The sequence below is a fragment of the Maylandia zebra genome, linkage group LG11, assembly GCF_041146795.1.
Source record: "Maylandia zebra isolate NMK-2024a linkage group LG11, Mzebra_GT3a, whole genome shotgun sequence".
Taxonomy (NCBI): domain Eukaryota; kingdom Metazoa; phylum Chordata; class Actinopteri; order Cichliformes; family Cichlidae; genus Maylandia; species Maylandia zebra.
In genome coordinates, this window is record NC_135177.1 from 11,763,859 (window position 1) to 11,784,594 (window position 20,736).

The 20,736-nt window shown below is 39.9% G+C and overlaps 1 protein-coding gene across 1 annotated transcript in view; it reads right to left on the reverse strand.

Annotated features, from left to right (window-relative positions):
- dnah5 (dynein, axonemal, heavy chain 5) overlaps positions 1 to 20,736 on the reverse strand; it is a 104,185-nt gene that overhangs the window by 56,835 nt on the left and 26,614 nt on the right. The window contains exons 34-59 of the mRNA XM_076889783.1: positions 20,449 to 20,602; positions 19,780 to 19,943; positions 19,400 to 19,556; positions 18,968 to 19,180; positions 17,185 to 17,409; positions 16,026 to 16,198; positions 14,740 to 14,810; positions 14,228 to 14,335; positions 13,211 to 13,398; positions 11,911 to 12,105; positions 11,499 to 11,633; positions 11,292 to 11,399; positions 10,559 to 10,712; positions 10,092 to 10,238; positions 8,828 to 9,069; positions 8,498 to 8,674; positions 7,995 to 8,199; positions 7,613 to 7,755; positions 5,365 to 5,499; positions 4,558 to 4,680; positions 4,236 to 4,449; positions 3,670 to 3,893; positions 3,025 to 3,223; positions 2,764 to 2,936; positions 2,296 to 2,426; positions 444 to 597 (exon numbers count right to left, since the gene is read on the reverse strand). Coding sequence (XP_076745898.1) covers positions 444 to 597; positions 2,296 to 2,426; positions 2,764 to 2,936; positions 3,025 to 3,223; positions 3,670 to 3,893; positions 4,236 to 4,449; positions 4,558 to 4,680; positions 5,365 to 5,499; positions 7,613 to 7,755; positions 7,995 to 8,199; positions 8,498 to 8,674; positions 8,828 to 9,069; positions 10,092 to 10,238; positions 10,559 to 10,712; positions 11,292 to 11,399; positions 11,499 to 11,633; positions 11,911 to 12,105; positions 13,211 to 13,398; positions 14,228 to 14,335; positions 14,740 to 14,810; positions 16,026 to 16,198; positions 17,185 to 17,409; positions 18,968 to 19,180; positions 19,400 to 19,556; positions 19,780 to 19,943; positions 20,449 to 20,602 — 4,312 coding nt within the window. The remainder of the gene's footprint in view (positions 1 to 443; positions 598 to 2,295; positions 2,427 to 2,763; positions 2,937 to 3,024; positions 3,224 to 3,669; positions 3,894 to 4,235; positions 4,450 to 4,557; positions 4,681 to 5,364; positions 5,500 to 7,612; positions 7,756 to 7,994; positions 8,200 to 8,497; positions 8,675 to 8,827; positions 9,070 to 10,091; positions 10,239 to 10,558; positions 10,713 to 11,291; positions 11,400 to 11,498; positions 11,634 to 11,910; positions 12,106 to 13,210; positions 13,399 to 14,227; positions 14,336 to 14,739; positions 14,811 to 16,025; positions 16,199 to 17,184; positions 17,410 to 18,967; positions 19,181 to 19,399; positions 19,557 to 19,779; positions 19,944 to 20,448; positions 20,603 to 20,736) is intronic.

A 20,736-nucleotide genomic window follows, 5' to 3' on the forward strand; every position in this document is an offset into this window, starting at 1 on the left:
AATGGATATCATGGTAGCAACATCACATGGCAGCATATCAAATAACACTCTACTAGTGGCTCAAAACAAGTTAGAATGCAACTTATATCTAAGTAACTGTTTCCCCAAGCTATAACTCCTGATTACAAACCATAGGATATACTGTAATATCACCTGAAAAACAACAACAGAGCCAATGCAGTCCATGCACATGCACAGCACTGGATCACTACTGTCTATTAATGATATAAAAGAAGTAGAAACAACCAGATGCCTTTTTAAAGATACCTTAACCTCTCATTGATTATTTAATTTAAAACTATACAACTTTCAAACACTGCACACTGCATATTCTCTTGTTGTTCTGGTCTCACAGCCTTAACTGTGACCCACATTAAGTAGAGGATTACATTACTATGAATACGGATTATTTGGAATCTTTTCTCCTTGTGTGTGCTGCTGACCTCTCCAGATGACAGCACATTATTCATGTACTCCAAGAAGGACTCGTCTTTTATTTCGTTGTCAGTAAAGATGAAGCTGATGCCTTTTCCATGCTGGCCAGCTGTTCTGTACAAACTCTTCAGGTCATCCATCAGGTTGGATGTATTGTATGAGCTGGAAAAGAAAAGCATAAAATAAATATGCACACCCTTTCTTCACTAATAACTAATTTTACAGCTTCTAAAAATCATCCATACATAGTTAAATGCAATCAAAAAGTGCAGCAGCAGAAAACTAGATCGCACAAAAACTTTAATTCATCTATTTATGTGCCAATTTGCATGAAATTTCTCATGAGATTGAAGCTGAAACTACATTTATTGGTGAGAGCGGTTTAAAAAAAAAGTGTCGGCGCCCCAGTTTGAGGCTTGGACGATGAAAGTGAAGCACATCTTAGCTTGAAAGTTCACCTGCTTTAGTGTGTGAATGTCAAATTTATTGAATTATAAAGAGGCAGATGAAAAATAAGTTAGAGGGAAAATGGAAGAAGCTGCAAATTGGAGATATTAACTGCATAAACAACATGAGAGAGAAACCACAGATTACTTTCATCTGGTTCTTTAATGATTATCAGTGAGATGAGATACTCCATCCTGTAGTTAATAAGAAATTATAACAACAGCCCTAAGTGGCTGGGAGTTACGCTGTGACTGCCAGACTAGATACGCATTGCTGGTTATTAAAAATAAACACACCTGTTCCCAACTCAACCCAGCAAAAGTGATGAGTTGACCAGTTTGTAAAAGAAGAAATAATATTTGAGGACAAAATAATGGCAGTTTGAGAACAATGAAGCTAGTTAAGCAAGATACAGGTAAAGAGTAACCTCTCCACTCAAGGGAGAAAAGCTGCTTAAGTGAAAAGTAACATTGTGTCAGCCATAAGGATAAAGAGCCCGGACACAGACAGCATGACTACTAGCCACTCAGGGCTGCTGTGATGATAGAAATGCTTCTTTATATGCAGTCTAGTGTGCTTCTAAGAATCCACTGCAGCATATATACCAAAATAAATGCTTTTAAAAAATCTCTAGTAGGAATAATAGTGTTAGGATAACAAAGTTTAAAAGAAATTGTGTACATTAAAGCAACAAGAAAGTCTAAGTTACTGTACAGACAGAGGGAGAGAAAGAGAGTAAATTGAGTTTGCATGAAATAAGAGAACTATCTGTACTGGATGTGCATCTGAAAATCAGTTTTATGTGTGTATCAGAGAGAGCAGATGAAAAAGAAGGAAGGGGACACACAATAGAGGTATCCGTTTTCACCAGGGATAGCTGTGAAGCTAAGAGGACAAACATGTGGTTCATTAATATTAATAGGAAACATTAAAATCTGTTTGGCGAACAAACCGGTGGAAAGTGTGACAATAAATGAATGTAGGGACTGAAGGAGGAAACTACTTGACAGGTTTGGAAGCACGAGTTAGTGATGGTGAGTTAGTATGTTAGTGAAGCCAGAGCTTCTGAGATATCATATAATTAGTATGATATCTGTACCTCTAATGAGAATATACTAGCTGCTGGGCCTGAGAGCTGATAATGCAGAATGTTTCTCATCAGTGACAAAGGTTCTGAGTTTAATGGTTTGATTATAGATGATTATATGATTAATGATTAGATTATAACTAAATCTAACGATTATAAAACAACTTTAGTTTGACATGTTTTGTGAAGGAATTACTCAGAAAAGGAAATCTGACAATGAAAGGTGTTACTACCACTCCACAATCCAATCCTTAGGAGGTTTACAACTTACACCACCCTACCTACATCATTAATAATATTAATATTAATTTTTGCCAGCACACTACCGTGTGAGCGTGATCTGGAAGATCTTGTATCCAGCTATGAACGAGGCCAATCTGGTCAGGCTCTGTTTGCCAGAACCCCCAACCCCCACCAGCAGGGCATTACCTCCCGGTGTTCGGATTATCCTCGACACCTACAAATACACACAGAGCTAGAGTCAAATAAGCATGTTTAGATTTGCAGTAAGTTGTAGGCAACAAAAGAAAATAGCAAGCAAAGTAGGAATACATTAAAAAGATAAAGTAGGAATCTGTGTCTGAGTGCAAATGTCTGGGAGTGAGCAACTGTTTGTGAACGCTCCACAATTTATACTCCTTGAAGTAAAACTGTTAGGATATTCCTTGGGCTTTAAGGTGGTCTGAAAACATTAATGGAGGACTTTGAAATGTAAAAACCCTGACTGATGAAAACGTTAGGAAGTGTAGATTATTTTGGTTGGCACAAACACGACAAAAAACTCTTTAGAGTACCTTGACCAAATGTATCATAGCATCCTGAAAGAAGACCATATCCATGCCAGTACCCCTAATACTTTCATTGTAATGGCTTAGGAACATGTTCAGACGGTCCTTTAAAGCCTCAAATGATTCAATAGGCTCGTACACTTTGGGCAAATCAAAGTCTGAGTCTTCTGGTTCTTCCCCTGTGAGGAAAAAAATGAAAGCAGGTCACAAAACTGAGAAAATCTCTTAAATATATATATATTTCAATATAGTCAGACTCAGTAGTACCTGTGGCCTCAGGGGCATCTCGCAAGAAGTCAACAAAATATCTTTCTGCTACATAGTCCACCATATTCTTGTGCTCTTCACCAAGATGTTCTTCCACCAGCTTTGCCAGAGCCTGGTCAAACCACTCCACATCATCAGGCATCGTGAATCGATCCGCTATCACACGCTTGCACTCATGTTTCCAAAGTGCCATCAACGTCTGGAAAATATATGTTACGTTACTTTTCTGTTAGACAGAAGGTAATTAGCTACATGGAATAAAGTAATAATAATAAGTAATAACAAAGTAATGACTGGTAATAGGTAAAAGCACTGGGGTAGCTTAGTTACTGCAAAACTGTATTACTAGTGTATTATTTGACTTAGGATTTTTAATGTGAAGTCAGACTGTCAGCCGATATTTTTAACCTAGTTATTTTTGACCTCAGCAAGCCTCCTGTGACAGCTCTTGCCACTCAGTTTCATACTGCTGCCACTTCCCCTGTTTGTCACTTACTCAGTCATGCATATTTGTCCTTGGAAAAATCCTGCATGTGTGACCAAAAAAAATGTTTCTCCAGTGGAAATCTCAACATGTTCTCAAGTTTTTCTTAACTACTTGTCATGTTAGAAATGAGGTAATTAAGCATGCAAAATACATCTCACCTGGACAGAGGTGACAACTTCAGCATTGGTGCTGAGCATGCCTTGCCAGATCCTGGAGAGATCCCTCAGGTTAAAGATGTAGTGGAACTTTGCAGGAGTCGGAAGCATCTTGACCTTAGTCAGCTGCCAGAGACGACGCGTGAGGGAAACCAAACGAGGTACAGTGCTCTGGACCTCCTCGCTAAAACCACGTCCTGTGTAAAAGTGGCCCTCACCGATCACGCCTGTGTCATAAAGTCGATGTTTAGAAAAGTTATATATTTTTTTCCAAAGTAAAGGATACAGTGTGTTTCGTGAAATCACTGTATGGTGGCATTTATTAGTACTTAGTTCATCCCTCTAACTTGCTGTGATATATATATGATTGGCAACTATATTACAAGCACACAACACCTACACAACTGTCTGGAAATGGTAAAATAAGAACAAATAAAATAATGTATGTCTCTCAGGACATACATTATACATTATGCCTTAGACCTTGTCATGTATGAACATGTAATGCGAAGTAATCCCCAAAATATAAATGACTGCAGAAAAATGACTTCTTGCAGTGTTTTACCCACCAAATATCTTGTCTATCGAAGCATTGGAGGGCAGCGTGCAGTTAAAGATTGAGAACTGCCTTTTCAGTCTCTGTGGTATGTCATTACGGCCCCCTCCAGGATGAATCATTGCTGCCAGGAACTGAACATCCACAATATTTGTGAACTCTCCAGGTTTTTCCAGATTGAAGAAACCATTCTGTTCCATCAGCTGCCTGACAATCTCATTAGTCACCTGTGATTGAAAGCAAGAAGCTTAAATCAAGAAAAGTTTTGTTTTTCATTTATTTATCATTAACCAGTATTATGAATGAAAAAACACCAGTAGAAATGTTATAATGACCTGGTCTCCCCACTCATTGATGACAGGCATGTTGATGTCATCTATAAAAATTGACATTTTCTTCCCAGCAGGCGGTCCATAAGTGGTCCCCATCCTCTTATCAACATAGCTCTCAACTGACCTCTAAAAAAAAGGAAAAAAGGGAGGGATGAGGCAAGAAAAAGTACAGCGAGATAAAGAAAGAGATCTTTTAATTTCAACTGAAATGTAATTCATCACAGATCATCAATATCACACATGTTCATATTCTTTAATGGCAAATGAACACAGTCATGGTGTTGGTTTTCATTATAGACCTGCTCTGTGCATAAGGCATTGCCAGGTTGGCAATGCCTTATACAACTGCCCCCTGCCTTGCATTGAAACGATTACTTTCTTCCTGTCTTTGGCTGTGTGACTGCTGTCTACTCTTACTACTTCAGCTGTATCTCATCACTCGATCGGTCCCTGAGTGTGCGCAGTAAGGAGCCTATAATATGCCTTGTTACTCAGCTGTATTCCGCCCTCTTTCCTAGTTTGTGTCTATTTTGGTTTCACTGTACTTTGCATCCATCCTTCATATCTTTTGTTTTTGGTTTTACTACTATTTGTATAAGCCTTCAGCTAATTCCTGTGTTTGATCTCTTGGTGTTACGTTCTGTTGCATCAGCTTTCATTTTTAAAGTTTGCTCTTTATTCTTGTTTACCTGCCTGTGGTGTTCTCCCCTCTTTAACTGAACGCTCCTTTTAAGTTAAAAATTCACAGAGTGACACACTTCTGTTTCTTCTAAATTAAGAGAAACGTAGGCAGGTGACCTGCTGCTTTACCTGGAACATTAGTGGTGTAGTAGCAGAAGAGAAGTTGAGACTCTTGCCTATGTGGGTCTCAGGGTCATACTTTGACATGTAGCTCTTGATGATAACAGTCTTGGCTGTTCCTTGCTCTCCAATTAGCAAAACAGCCTATAACAAACATATTTAGATTTGCCATCAGTCCAAATTATCCCAACTAACTTCCACGTTATAGGATAACATGAGAAGGACGACAGTAGAACAAGACCGCGAACAGTTAACTGTGTCCTCCAATGCAAGAGAGGCACGTCTACGGCATATTCTATGAGGAAAGATCAAAGGGAAAGTAAGAGCATATCCTCTGCGTCTGCTGAGCATAAACACATGATGCTGGTTTTGTAGTTACATTTAAATGTTTATCCAAAGTTTACTTCAGGTTGTCTCTCTGGAGAAAGTACATGACTCATTGTCAAAGTCTAAAAACAGATGAGACCTTCATAAATGTAAATATAACACATCAGAGCTGCTTTTCCACCATCCCTGGACTCGCACCAGTTTGCATACAGGGAGAACCGGTCAACCGAGGATGCGATCGCCACAGTGCTGCACACATTACTGAAGCACTTGGAACACAGGAACACCTATGCACGGCTCCTCTTTGTAGACTACAGCTCGGCTTTTAATACCATCCGGCCATACAAACTCCGTCCCAAACTCCACCAACTGGGACTTAACTCCTCTCTGTGCAACTGGATTGTGGACTTCCTCACTAACCGTAGACAGAGTGTCAGAGTGGGTAAGAACACCTCTTCCACCCTTGTGGTCAACACCGGTGCCCCTCAGGGGTGTGTTCTGAGCCCTCTGCTATACACTCTCTTCACCCATGACTGTATTTCCTCCTGCGCGTCCAATCTCATTGTTAAGTTTGCAGATGACACTACAGTGCTCGGACTTATATCCAACAATGATGAGACAAACTATAGGACAGAGGTGCAACAACTAGAGTCATGGTGCCACGACAATAACTTGGTCTTAAACACCAAAAAGACCAAGGAGATCATTGTAGATTTCCGGAAGAGGGGTCATAACAACCATCTGCCTCTCTTCATTGGCAGTGAGGCGGTGGAGAGGGTGAGCAGTTTTAAATTCTTGGGGGTAACTGTGACCGAGGACCTGTCCTGGGGCAACCATATCACCTCAGTTGTACGGAAGGCCCAACAGCGCCTCTACTACCTGAGGAGACTGCGGAGCGCACACATTCCCAGATCTCTGATGTTGAACTTCTACAACTGTGCCATCAGCAGCGTTCTGACGTATGGATTTCTAGTGTGGTTCCCCAGCTGCACCAAGGCCGATCAGCAAGCACTCCAGCGGGTGGTGAAAGAAGCTGGCAGAATTATTGGAACAAGTCTGCCAGAGATCAGTAATATCTTCCCCACTCGCTGTCTGAGGAGGGTGCACAGTATCCTGCGGGACCAACATCACCCTGCGCGCCACCTTTTCCATCTGCTGCCCTCAGGGAGAAGGTACAGGTCTATACAGGCCAGAACATCCAGACTGGCCAACAGCCTGTATCCACAGGCTGTGAGGCTCCTGAACTCTCTGCCCCCCTCTCACGGACAATAACCATATCCAACTTCTTAATAGCAATGAACTGGTCTGCATTGGTGCATCATATCTTTATTCTCTTCCCCCTCCTGCCCCCCCCCCCCCTCTTTCTTAAACAGATAACTATCATATCTGATATCATATCTCACAGTACAATAATATTGAATGGGTTGCATTGTTGTATTTTGTCATGTTTCTCAGGTCTTTGTCTGAATTTCTACGAACATTATTGCTAAGGATTGTCTTATTGCATTGGAGTCACACTGGGTTAAATATGTACACTTGGGTTTTAAGGGGTATTTATTATTTTCTTCTTTTTTTTGGGTTGTATGGAAGCCCCAAACGCAATTTCATTGTTCTTGACAATGACAATAAATAAATACTATAGAGGATTTAGAAAAGACACAAAACACTCAAGAACAGGAAGGTCAGATTAGACTTTGAAAACAGAAAACAGCTAAAAAGAGCCTTGCACAATTATCCAAAAACTAAAACTAAGATTGCTTGTGCCAGAATGATGGGAAAAGAAAAGTATGTGGAACATCATCACATTGTCTATCAAACATGGAGAAGGCAGTTTAACACTACGCGTTAAAGCATGCGCGTGTAGGCTGTCACTGGAAGCGGGTCACTAGTGTTTGCTGATGATGGAAATTACTCTAACTGGTAACCATACCTTGCCTTGCTTTGCAATAGTCTGGGTTAGGAAGTCTGTTCTAACGTTGTCCACATTGGGGACCAAAATTGAGCTGTACTCTGGTGTGAATTCAGATGGATAAATGTATTCCTCCACTCTGGTGTTCCAATGGACCCAATGACCTGGAAAAATATTTAATTTAATTTTAATAAGATAAAGCTTGTTGTAGAGATCAACACAAAATATGAAAAAAAAAAATTCAAAATAATATTAATCCAAGGATATTAATTTAGTTTATCACTAAAAATAATTTTATATACACATATGTACTTTCCATAAGTACAACATGAGACATAATGTCTCTGCCTACCCAGTAACTAAACAACGCCATCTGACTGAAAGTTAATGAAGCCATGCTTACCACCTGCTGTGACATAGTAGTCAAACATGGTGTCCTCACTGTCAGGAGGAATGTCTGGCAAGTTTAGATGAATACTCTTGTTTCCTCTAAGCCAGATTTCCATCTTCCTCCGATCATCCAGTTCAAGTACGGCCCCAGCGCTCCACATTAGTGCAAAGACATAAAGCCGCTCCAAGAACTCTCTGGATAAATCGCCACACTGCTCCTGTAAATTGATATCCATTTTAAGATGAGGAAATTCAGGGATCATTAAAAGAACCCAAAAAGGAGATGAGCACTTCATAAGTTAGGCCAAGTCTATGAAACTGAACATACAAAATATATGGACAAAACTATGAGTCCCAGTCTGTATAATGGGTATAAATGTGCTTAAAAAGGTTTTGAAAACATAAATACAAGTTGGTCTCACTATAAATTTCCACTTCTACTTCAAGAGTCACTTATCAATGAAATATTCATTAGCTGCTGTTCGTGTGCATGTCCAGTGGATGGGAATACCTCACCTTAGGTGGTATGAGTCCCTGTAGCATGTTTATGCATTGCATGATTACAAAGGCCTCTAGCATGTCCATTTTGAACTCTAGTGACTGCACGCAGAAGCGGTAGAGCTCGGAGAAAGACGAAGAGAAGAGCTTTCTCAGTATCTCTGCCTCATGTGGGGACCGTTTCTTCAACCAGCCCTAGAAGCAGCAACAGCATGACTCTATTTAGTCAAAACTACATGCAGTGCACAGGTTTTAAATTATATGATTCACAAGTAAATATTGCCTTAATATACCTTGATTTCAAACTTTTACGAAATGAAACAAAAATAATTACAACCGGTTTTTCACCTCTAGTATGGGGATCCAGGTGAGCACAGAGGAGCTCATGAACACCATGCCATTGCGTGAGACGGTGGCTGGAGAGGCATTGTCGATGTTATGCGGCTCAAATACCACCTTGCAGTTGGGAGCCATTGGTATTCGGTCTCCATTTGCGAGTGTAAGAGTTCTGTTGTCATCCAAAACTGAATTTAGGTTTTCAATCCAGATGGCGTCAACTGGCCCATCCAGCACTATCCAGATGTGCTCTCCTGTGAGGGAAACAAAGTGTTTGTTTACATGATTACGAAAATGAGGTGGTATGAAGACCTTGTGCTGTCACCCTCAAGCAAAAATGAGCTACATTTCTGAATATGAATTTAGTGCAGACAAAAGAGTTCAAAATGTTTTCTTGGCTAACCAGCAATCATGAGCTATCAGTTTGCAAGAAAAACAACAACTGAGTCATTTATTTTGTGGAATTTTAAATATGAACAAAGAAATCCGTTTCTCCTCGCTCTCCTCCCAGTTGGAAAACATCCAAAAACAGAAACACAAAAGACAAATTGCGTCTGAAACAAGCAAAAGGCTGACGTTGTCTGACGTTCAGGCAATATCGCGCGATAAAGCTGCTGTTTGAATGTGGTTTACACTCTAAATGCTGAGAAATCAGTTCCTTTGAATATGACTACTACATGAGCACGTGTTTTACACAGAAGTTACCAGATGATACACACAAGGCTGTTTCTGCATCAGTTAAAACACAATGAGCGTGGACAGCACACAGCTGTTTTCACAAAGTACTTCTTTTCTTTGAGGAATATCTACTTGACCCAGGAGCTGCTGCCCTGTCACATTGCCACATCTACTTTTCTACACTGGAATTCACTCTGTCCAAAGTAGCAAGCTCTGCAAATGAACAGGAAGTAGCAGCAGGAAAATAATGCAAATACGCAGAGAACACCCCACTCATAGAGATGCAAAACACCATCAGAACAAGTAATTAATAGATGAGATGTGTACTTAGACGCATAAAAGCAAACATGGAATGCATACGCAATTGCCCGCAGACATTTTTAATTATCCGTGTAAGCTTAGAACTAAATAGGAAGATTAAACAGAGCTTTGTTTCCTTTGAACCTTCCAACGTTGTCCCAACGTATTAATACTTAATTGCAATAACCTACTTGAACTGGTTTGTCAAAGTTCTCATGGAAAACAATGTTTACCAATGATTTTTTGCTTTATTAATACCCAAGTGTGACATATGTGCACAATAAGAAACTTTTTGGACCTTTCTTTGCTCTCAGTGTTTTCCTCCACAGTGTAGAGAAGATGCCATCAGTCCAGTCATTTGTGGCCACATCTAGTCTGCCAAACATCTGAGGTGCAGTAATGGCTTTGGGGTTCATGCGCATCTCTCTGTGAGAATGACCACATTCTGGAAGAAAATTAGATATTAGCAGAAACATGTTCTGTTTTCCTAAAGTTAATATAATGGATAATATAATACTTTAATGGAGCAATAATTATATTAAACACATGACAAGGTCACAAAAGTAACAATATTACCCTAAAAATATGTAGATTTAATAAGATACCCCATAAATTAAATAGATATCTCGTCCCAGTATGAGTATATTTCTTCGGTTATTCTGTTCACATATTCGTGTCTACAGTACAATAGATTCAAAACAAGCTTACCACAAGTTGGTGTCTTTTTCTTTAAGCTCACATGCGACAAAATACACTAAATCCTACCTGTCATAGCTTTCATAAGCGTGTGTATACAAGTTGTCTTTCCAGCCCCACTGGGCCCCAGGGCCATCATGCCATGTCGGACTCTTTGAGTCTCGTACAGCTGGATGACCTTTAGCTTCCAAGGAGGATGGTTGATTAGGCCTGCATCCTCCACCTGAAGAAACAAAGTAGTTACAATTCCAGCTATTTTTGTAACAATAATGCTTTTACTGTATTTACAAGTGTAATAACTTAGTATACAGTCGTGGTAAAAAGAAAGCACACCTTCAGTCAATTTTAAGGTTTCACACATCAAAACATCTTTTTTTTTTAAATTAAAAAAATGAAGCCAAAATGCAGAAGCAATATATGAAAAACTAAACTAATACTATCAAATGCACTTGCTTAACTGATCAGCAACAAAACAGCATAAAATCTAAAAGTTCCAACTTTTAATTGCATCTCTCCCTTCCTGCACTGTTTTTCACAAGTCCTCGGGTTAGGTCCTTTACAAATAATAAATGCCACTATTTGTATCCTTCTCGATGTCCTGTCCTGAGGTCTGACATGACAAATACGGCGGCCTCACTCTCCATTAGGCTTTTGGACCGTCTTACTCAGCCTTCGCATTTCTCTTTCTGCCTCTTTCCATTGTTTCCCCTTCCTGTTCCCCCCATCTTGCAAACTTGGTGTTACTGTGGATTTTCACTCTCCTCGTCAATAACAGATAAATCCATTCTCCAAACTCTCCTACCTGTTTGTCAATGGCAGCTTCTAGTTCAGGGTAGCCCGCTTTGTCAAGTTGGATGCCCGGGAAGAGGTCTTCAATCAAGCTCAGAAAAAGTGGCTCATCCTCATCGATCTAAACGCATGTGCACACAAATTTGCAAAACCCAGTGAAAACATGAAATATCAGCATGGTTATCTTTTTGATGCCCTATTGTGTACATTGTAGACTTACCAGTTTTGAAAGGTTCATGTCCCTTAGAACCCTCATGACAATGGTAGACTCTGTATCACTGGGGTTGGCTCGCTTGGCTGCTCCCAGAGTTCGCAGAACTGACAGAATGTTGCGCAGGCCAAAATCATAGTGAACCTGAACATTCATAAATATCATTTTAGTTTCATTTACATTAATGGAAACCCGTGCAACCTTGTTGTTAAGTCATGTGACAATGATACCTCCTCCAAACTAACTCCTTTTCTGACCCCATTCCTACAAGCATCACACTCTATTTTCAGCAGCCTGTGTGTCAGTAAGACTTTTTATGCATTTTTAGCTGCAGCTTGTTTATGCTCCCACACTCAGTGCAAGTTCTACCACTTTCCACTTGTTACTGCAAGGTTAAAAGGAAGATCTTCAATTTTTATACCTGCTTGGACAGTTGCTCCTCGCACAGCTTGTAAAGCGTGAAGAATTTGCGTGCAAGCTCCATGTTGTCGATAAACCCACAACTGGCCAGTTTTACCCTAATAATGATTTGACGGTCTGGAACCATCATGGCCACGGAGCGGAAGTTGATCTTCAGGTTTTCAGGAAGCTCCTGACGACCTGCATAACCTGGATTCTGATTACATGGAGAATAACAAAAAAAAAAGATATTAATGGAGTAAAACAGAAATAAAACATTTAATGATAATTAGGAGTAAATGCTACATTGCCCATTCTACTGCATTAGAAATTTAGATCAGTGGTCCCCGGGCCTCGGACCGGTACCGGTCCATGAGTCGTTTGGTACCGGGCCGCGAGAGTTGAGGCTCAGGTGTGAAATGTATGGTTTTCAGGGTTTTTATCGGTTTTCTGCGTTATTTTGTCATCGTTTTTATCGTTAACTCAGTTTTCCTGGGTCTTTTCACGTGTGTTATGAATAACTCTTCTATTTTTCAGTAGCGGTACTAGTTTTATTTTGTTGTATTTTTAAAGGCCGGTCCGTGAAAATATTGTTGGGCATAAACCGGTCCGTGGCGCAAAAAAGGTTGGAGACCGCTGATTTAGATGACAGACTAGAATGCAACAACAATGAAACTAAATGGATGAAGTTTATACTGGAATGTAGTTCATCTTCATCACAAACGCTATCCTTCAACTTCAGCAGACACAGCCTACAGACACAGCCTGTTTCACAAAGCTTGTCTATACTAATGTACACACACACACACACACACACACACACACAGAATAAAAAAGAGGAAAATGATCTCTGACCCCTCTCGCCACAGGGAGGAATTATTCCACTGTTATGTTTAATGACTTGCCTCAGGACAGCAAATGAGGCAAGGAGATAAAGCGATTTAACTATTACTCTAAGAAATAAATCACATGAAATAGCAGGCAGAGCCCAAAGTTTAATTCAAAAACTGACTTATAAAATATTACATGTTAGAGTTCAATTTAGTGTTATTTGTGATTCATTTCAGTTTTCAAGATTAAAAATTTTGCTTTAAAAAAAAAGGAATCATTATGCGATAAATCTAACAGCCAAGAGTAAATATTGATGTCCATGCATGCACAGCATGTCCAGGCACCATCTGAAACAGATACAGTTCATACACTTCAATATTCATTCTGTTAACTAAGGTGTCATTTACTGATGTTAAGAACTGCCTCCTTTAGATATTTCCTCTGACCAGTCAAATAGATATTAGCAGTCTTGTTCTACTTCCATCACTAACCATGGTAAGGAAGATGCCAAACTCTGGGTTCATGTCCACATTGTCTCCATCTGTGAAGACAAAATTTTTGCGACGTTCCTTCTTGCAGGTGAGAACTATCGCGATCTGCTGGGCTGCCACAGAAAGAACTGGGAGGTCGATGCGGTTGAACTCGTCAAAACAGCCCCACGAACCAGACTGAGCCAGACCTGGTAAATCACATAAACACAGAGCTATGGTCCGTCCGCTGCAAACAAATAAGATATCTGACATTACATATTGTGTGATTGTTGTTTTTTTTTATCTGTATTGTTATGATTTATTAGCAAAAAAAACCCCCCACAGGTCTATAACCTGATAACTCAAACCCTTAAACTTCTTTCTGGGTATATATTTATTGTCACGGTCCTGGGTCGGTGACCCAGTGTTTTGAGTTTTGTTGTGTTTTTGATCTTTGAGTTCATCATGGTTATCACTGTTAGTGTTTTGGTTTCTGTCTCAGTATTTCTAGCTCTCTAGTTTGTTGCTCTGTGATTTCTAGTTCTTGTTCCCGTGTCCCTATGTTCAGTGTCAAGTCTGTGTCTCTGTGCCTGTTGTGCTTCCAGTGTGTCTGGTTTTGCTTCACCTTGTCTCGTTAGCTCTGATTTCTCCCCGAGCTGTGTTTCCCTCCTGTCTCCCGTTCCCTGATTGCTCCAGTCCTGTGTTTTCCTTGCTCTGTGTCATGTCGTACCCTCACCATGCTGTCTGTTTTTTCCCCTCCGAATTCCTGAGGAAATTCTAGTTCCCAGTCCTGGTTTGTTTTCCTAGTTTGTGCTTCTTAGTTTTTAGACTCAAGTGTCCAGTTTAGTTTCGAGTTTTCTAGTTTGGGGTTTTGGTTTGTTTTTTGTGAAGTTTAATCTTTATGTAAAGCCTCCCAGCAATAAACGCTGCCTCTTTAAGTTGATTCTGTCTCATGAGTTCTGCAATTGGTACGTACTTCCTGCTTGCCACACAGTCTATCATGACACTTATAGCATGACTTTACTTAGTGATTCTCACCTTTAAATATTCTCCCCAAGCCTCTGAAGTCCATCTGGTCAGAGCAGTTGAAGACCACAACGTACTTTCCCAAACAGCGACCCATGTCTTTTATGGTCTCGGTCTTTCCTGATAACAAAAGGCAACATTTTCACAGCCTAAACTGAAATGCAACCATTTGTATGCTGATAGAAAACCTGACAACAAATGATCTCATAATAGAAACTATCAAAGCTAACTCTGTAATGAAGCCGTTCCCGACTGAGATAGCTGTGTTGTTTGATTCTTCATTTAAATGACCTGAGTTGTATAGAGTCTAGAAGGGTAAATTATCTATATTTAAAATGGTTAAATTCAATTACTTTAACACTTGGCAAACCTTGGAACAGCTTTTTAACATGTCTGTCCCATTCCGAAATCATAAGTTTTGCATACCAGTTCTAGGTTTTCATTCCTATAAAATGTTGCATTTTCTTTTTGATTCAATGTAATTTCCAAAAAATAGATAGATACTGTGTGACGAATTTTCATACCTGTTCCAGCTGGACCAGCAGGTGCTCCACCCATACTCATACCAAGAGCTTGGGCTAAAGTGATGTAACACCTGTCCAATTGTAGACACACAAACATAATAACAATCTAATTTCATAAATCATGAATCATTTCATAAATTCATAAGCTAATAATATCCATACTCAAAATGACCACAAATGAACGTGATCTCATTCTCCACAAGGTTCAAGGATTAAGCTTTAGAACCCTGCCCCTGAAGCTGATGGGGATTCAGCGATTTGCTCAAGGACACATCAGCAATCAGGATGACTGACAACAGGACCTAGCCCTCTGGTCACTGGTCTCCATCTTCATTACAATGACTGACCTCGGGGTAAAAATCATGGTAAAGCTGGGGATACTGACATATTTTCTCTCCTTCAGCAGATACAGATTAATTCTGACCACTCCGTAACCAGATTTACTTTTTTCATCCCAACATCTTTTTTGCCACAATTTAGGACCACTTGCACCTTTCCCTTTTTTAACGTGATGTGGTGGCAGCGAGGAGGTAGGACAATGATAGCAAGCAAAACAAAGAAGAAAGACAGCATGAGAAAATGATGGAAAAGCAGAGCTGTCTTGGCGCCTCTAGCCATAAGGCCAGCATGCCACTTTTTTGGAGAGCTGCTGTCTGATGTTAGATGGTAACTCCCTCCCTAGTGCTGTCCTCTCACATCTCCTCCTTGTCTCTCCTCATCTTTTTTTCCCTCCTTGTCTCTTCTCATATTTTACCCTCTGTGTCTGTTACTAAGACACTTCTTGTTGTTGGACTGCTGTCTCCCTCACTCTGTCTGATCCTCTTTCCTTTTCTTTCTGTCATTCATATCGCCTGTTAGTTACAGATGTGATGATCGCTGTGTAAGACTGCTTCATCCTGCTTCATCCTGCTTTCTAATTTCTCATCCTCACAGTCCCCGAGTTGTCTTTTTTTCTTTGCTTTACAAATCCAGTCATTAGTCAACCACAGAAAGTTTAATCCATTTCATGAAACTTGACATTACAACGAACAATCACGGTCAAGTTTTCAGCATAAATCTAGAGTGGGTTCCTAAAATAACTGATGCATGATGCAGCATGCATTTCTGACTTAGTTACAAAGGCAGAGTCACGTTTTCTGTACAGTCACTCCAAGGTTACACTGTCTTTGTTTAAACTGCAAAAAAGAAAAGTTATACTGCTGTTTTTTTCCTTTATTTTCTTATTAGTGTGTGTGCATATGACTTTTGCCATTATGATACATTTTACTGACGTATGTCTGCTTTACCTGTCCGTCAAAGGTGTAATGACAAGCCTTTCGGTACACCCCAAGAATTCATTCTGGTAGACAAAGCCCACATCTGTAATGTTGATGATCATCTTGTCTGAGTCCTCATTGAAGTAGAAACGGCACTGCTTCAGCCATTCAAAGTCACTGGAGCTTTTGACATGCAACCGGCACTAGGTGGAGAAAGGGTAGCGATAAGAGACAGGGAAAGAGGGAAAGAGAGGGCAGAAGGAGACAAGGGGATGGAAACAGAAGTGAAGCGAGAAGGGAGATGGCATGTGAAGAATAAGAAATTGAAGGGCACCACTCAGAAGATTATTTGAAAAGAGAGATGAAAGCCAGATAAAAGAGGGGAAGAAAGGTGGAAGGGCGGGATGTGTGAGGAGGGATTTCGGTGACAGGAGGGTAACATTAAAAGGGTGGAAAGAGAAGAGAAGCAAGAAAGTGGAGGATGAACGAAGAGGTCATGAAGTGAAATGGGAAGAAAGGAAGGTAAAGGATAGGGGAGAGTGAAAAGGAGGGAAGAGAAAAGTCCAGCAAGTTAAAATGATGCAAATGGGAAAAAGTACAAAATGAATTAGAATAGTAATGAATAGAAGAGATAAAAAGCAGAATATGTGTGAGAAAAAATACAGTGGGGGTAGAAAAGTAGCAGTGTGATATATTATTGGAGAGGAAATAAGGTGAGGCAAAAATGTGTTTAGAAACAAACAGGACAAAGGAACATGAGCAGGACAAATTAATGGTATGAGCTAAATAAATACAAATGATTTTAGAAAGAACTGAAAAAACACATCCAAATAAAGTTTCTTCAAACTGCTTCTATTAACCTTGGGGTTCAGCAACATGCTTATTCTGCCTTAAGTGGAGATTCAAACACAGTCGTGACTTTAAATATTACTTGACTGCCATTAAAACCCCTCTGACTACTTTCGACAGAATTTACTCGCTGCAGTAAACAACATTTTGTATTCTGACATGGCAGCCCTTGGGAGTCTGAATATCAAACACAGTTTACAGAGTGGTTGCTATTTTGAGCCGGAGATTCTAATCTTGAACAGAAATTGCAAAGCGTTCATGTGCACAGTTCAGCGTCAGTCTAACTGATCCCAGCTCGGATGTCTCTGGCCTCTTTTCACCGAATGATCAACATACTCACCAGTTCATCAAATATGTCCCTCTGGTGGACATGAATAGTGATGAGGGTCTCATACTTGGTCCTCTCCACAGCCTCCAAGTCTCTTGTGGTCATGTCAATCAGGGTGTTAAGGAGATCCAGGAAGAACTGGTTGGTTTTGGACATGATGCGACGATCGTATCGGGCATTGGTCAGAGCTTCTTCTGAGTCCCTTGTCCAAATCATCTGAATACCCAGTAACCCCACCTACATTAATGTGCAAAAAACAAAACACATCAAAATGGTCAAATGTACCGATGACCTTAGAAATCTAACTATTGTTTTGATGAAGGAATACTATAGCAGTTTAGTACCACACCCCAAGATTTACAGAGAAAATAACAGCCCCAATTCCCAAAAGTTGGGATGCTGAGTACAATATAAATAAAAACAGAACGCAATGATTTGCAAATCTCAATAACCCATATTTTAGTCACAACAGAACATAGAAACAATAACAAATACTTATAGAAAACACACCCTTTTAAGAAAAAAAATACTTGTTCACTTTTAACAACAGTCAGTAAACATCTGGGAACTGGGGAGACCAGCAACTGTACGTGGGTAAGGAATATTGCCCAGTTCTATTCTGACACAGGATGTTTCCAGGTGGTGAACAGTCTGGACTGATGTAAGGCAGTTAAAAACCCAGAGTATCCTTCTACAAAGTATGCGATTTAGCTGAAATATGCAGGTTGTTCCCTGAAAAAGACAGGGACATGACTGGATTGGAGCATATTTTGCTCTAAAACATTTAGATACTTTTCAGCAATGGTGGTATCTATCCAGATGTGGAAGCTGCCAGTTTCATAGGCACTAATGCACCCCCATACCATGAGAGAGAGCAGAAAAAGACAGATTGCGTGAGGATGTGGTCTCCATGTTGTATAAAAAGTTTTCCACATTGGCTCAGTCAGTGTTAAATGACCTCTGGTCCAGAGAATATAACGGTGATTCTGGATCATGTTCACACATGGCTTTTTCTTTGCAGCATAGAGCTTTAGCCTGTACAGCAAACTGTGCTCCCACACATTGATTTTCTGGAGGTGTTCCTGAGCCCATGCAGTGATTTCCATGACAGAATCAGGTCTGTTTGTAATGCAGTGCTGCCTGAGGGTCTGAAGCTCGCAGGCATCCAATATTGATTTTCAGCCTTGCACACAGAGATTTCTCCAGATACTTGAAATCTTTTGATATCACGTAACGTAGATGACGGGAAATTCATATTTGCAATTTTACACTAAAGAACATCATTCTGTAATTGTTCTACAATTTTAGTTTTTTGCAGATTAGTGAAACTCAGCCCAATTCTTTCATCTAACATGCTCTATTTATATCCACTCATATTACTGAGCTGTTGCCAGATATCCTAATTAGTTGCAAAATGTTCCAGCTGTTTTTTTTACTACCACTAATTTATCCAGACTCTTGTTGGCTGTCGTTGTAGTCATTAAATTCAAAATGAGCCAATATTTTATCTCAAAATAGTTTTCTCAGTTTTAAACATTTGCTAGATTTATTATATGGGTTTATAAGACTTGCGAATCATTGCATCCTATTTTAACTTACATTTTGGAGCATCCCAACTTTCTTTAGAATTTATTTTGGAGTTTATTACAATGTTCATAGTAGATTGCCTCTTTAGGCTACACAGGTTTCTGTTTTTGAGCAGCGCCGTCCTTGCTCCACAAGGATAGCCAGTTGTGGTCGAATCAATGTTTTAAAACGTTTGCGGATTAGTTCCTGGATTTGGACAATGACTTACTTGAGATGGGAAGGAGTTGAGGAAGTCAATTAGCTGGAAGCCAGAGTCCTGGATAGCCAGAGCAGCTTGTCTGATCACAAGGTGCAAAGACCTCTGGGATTCTTTCAGCAGAGCATTGAGCCACACCTCCACGTTCCCTTCAGCTGTGACGGGACGGTCGAGCTCCACAGTCTCTCCCTCGCGTGATGACACGGCCAGAATGCGGTCATATATCTGTGAAAGGCAACACTGATTAGATCGATTATTATAACTACAATGATGAAGTTATTTTTCTTATAAAAAGTATATTTTTCAAATTCTACATTACTCTGATTAGTTCATTCAATTTGACATTAAAGCAGCTATTATATTTTATTACTTTCATGTTACAATCACATATTTTTCAGAAGGTTAAGTGTTTAAGATAAACAACAAAAAAAGAACATAATCCACCTTTTCATGAAACTGGACACACTTGATATTGTCAAAGACATTGAGAAGGTGGGCCTGGATGGTGTGGGAGTCAGAGGCCTGGCCCAGGATCTCCAGCAGGGCAGGATCAGAGACAAAGAAGAAACGAGGAAACAGCAGACGCTTCTTCTCCAGATAACTGTTTGACCACATAATTTTAAAAAAATCAATACAAAGTATCATCTGACAGACAATACAATAAACCAGATAGTTAACTGTACAGCATAAAAAAGGAAATCAGTCACTTCACTTACCCTCACTACTGATTATCGTTTAAAATCTTCTACCTTTCTTTTGGTGGTTAAGTTCATTAGAACCTAAAAATAAGGGCCATGGTGGTGTTTTAAGTTTTTTCTACTCACCCTGTTAGAGACTTCTGACAGATCTCCAGCTGTTCGAGGAGATGTGGAAGCAGCTGTCCCATGGTCTCATCCCCCACGCATGACTGTACCACATTGGGCATTTCATGGGCTCGCATCATGATCTTCACCCATGACTTATCAATGTTAGAGAAACGCTTTGCTTCCTAAAAAGATTGAGTTAGTCAATTATCTCATGATCAGACTGTTTTATTATTTTATTTTGTATTTAGTTGTTTCTTTTAAATGCTTGGACGCTGTTTGGCGCTGATTTTAGAATTAAGCTCGTAAAACAATCTTACAAAGGCAACATTTCACTATTATTTCTTCTTCTTTTAAATGTCAAAACACTGTGGCCTGAAAACATTGCCTGGACCAGTGATTTATTTCGCTCAAGAGACTGTGAAATATAATTTTTGAAAATGAAAATAAAAGAAACTCAACGCCTGGCACATTAATGCACTACTGCACCTAAACACCCAGAATATTGTCCAGAAATCTGATAATGATGTAAAGAGAATTTTTTTTATGTAAATTGTGTAACTGCAAATGAGTAATTTCAGTTCAGTTCACTTGTTTGCCTTTTAAACTGAAATTGCCTTTTAAACTGCATTTGGAGTCCATGTTTAAGCCTGATAACCAATATGAATCACATCCTGAAATGTTGTTCACCTTAGGCAACTGTTTGGCGATATCTCCACCCACAAACACAGCCTCCAGATAGATCCACAGGTTCTGGACAGTCATCCAGTGCTCGATAATATCAGTGGTGTTGGAGAGATTCTGAACCCACTTCTGAATCTGGGCTTTAAATGGGGTGTTGTACCTGAAAAAGAAGGTAAATCTTCACGTTCGCCTTACTTAGGGACGCACACCTGTGTGTGGCTCGTCTAATGTCTAGATTTCCCACAGCTGTGGAAGAAGATCATCACTACCGACACTAATGATAATGACACTCAA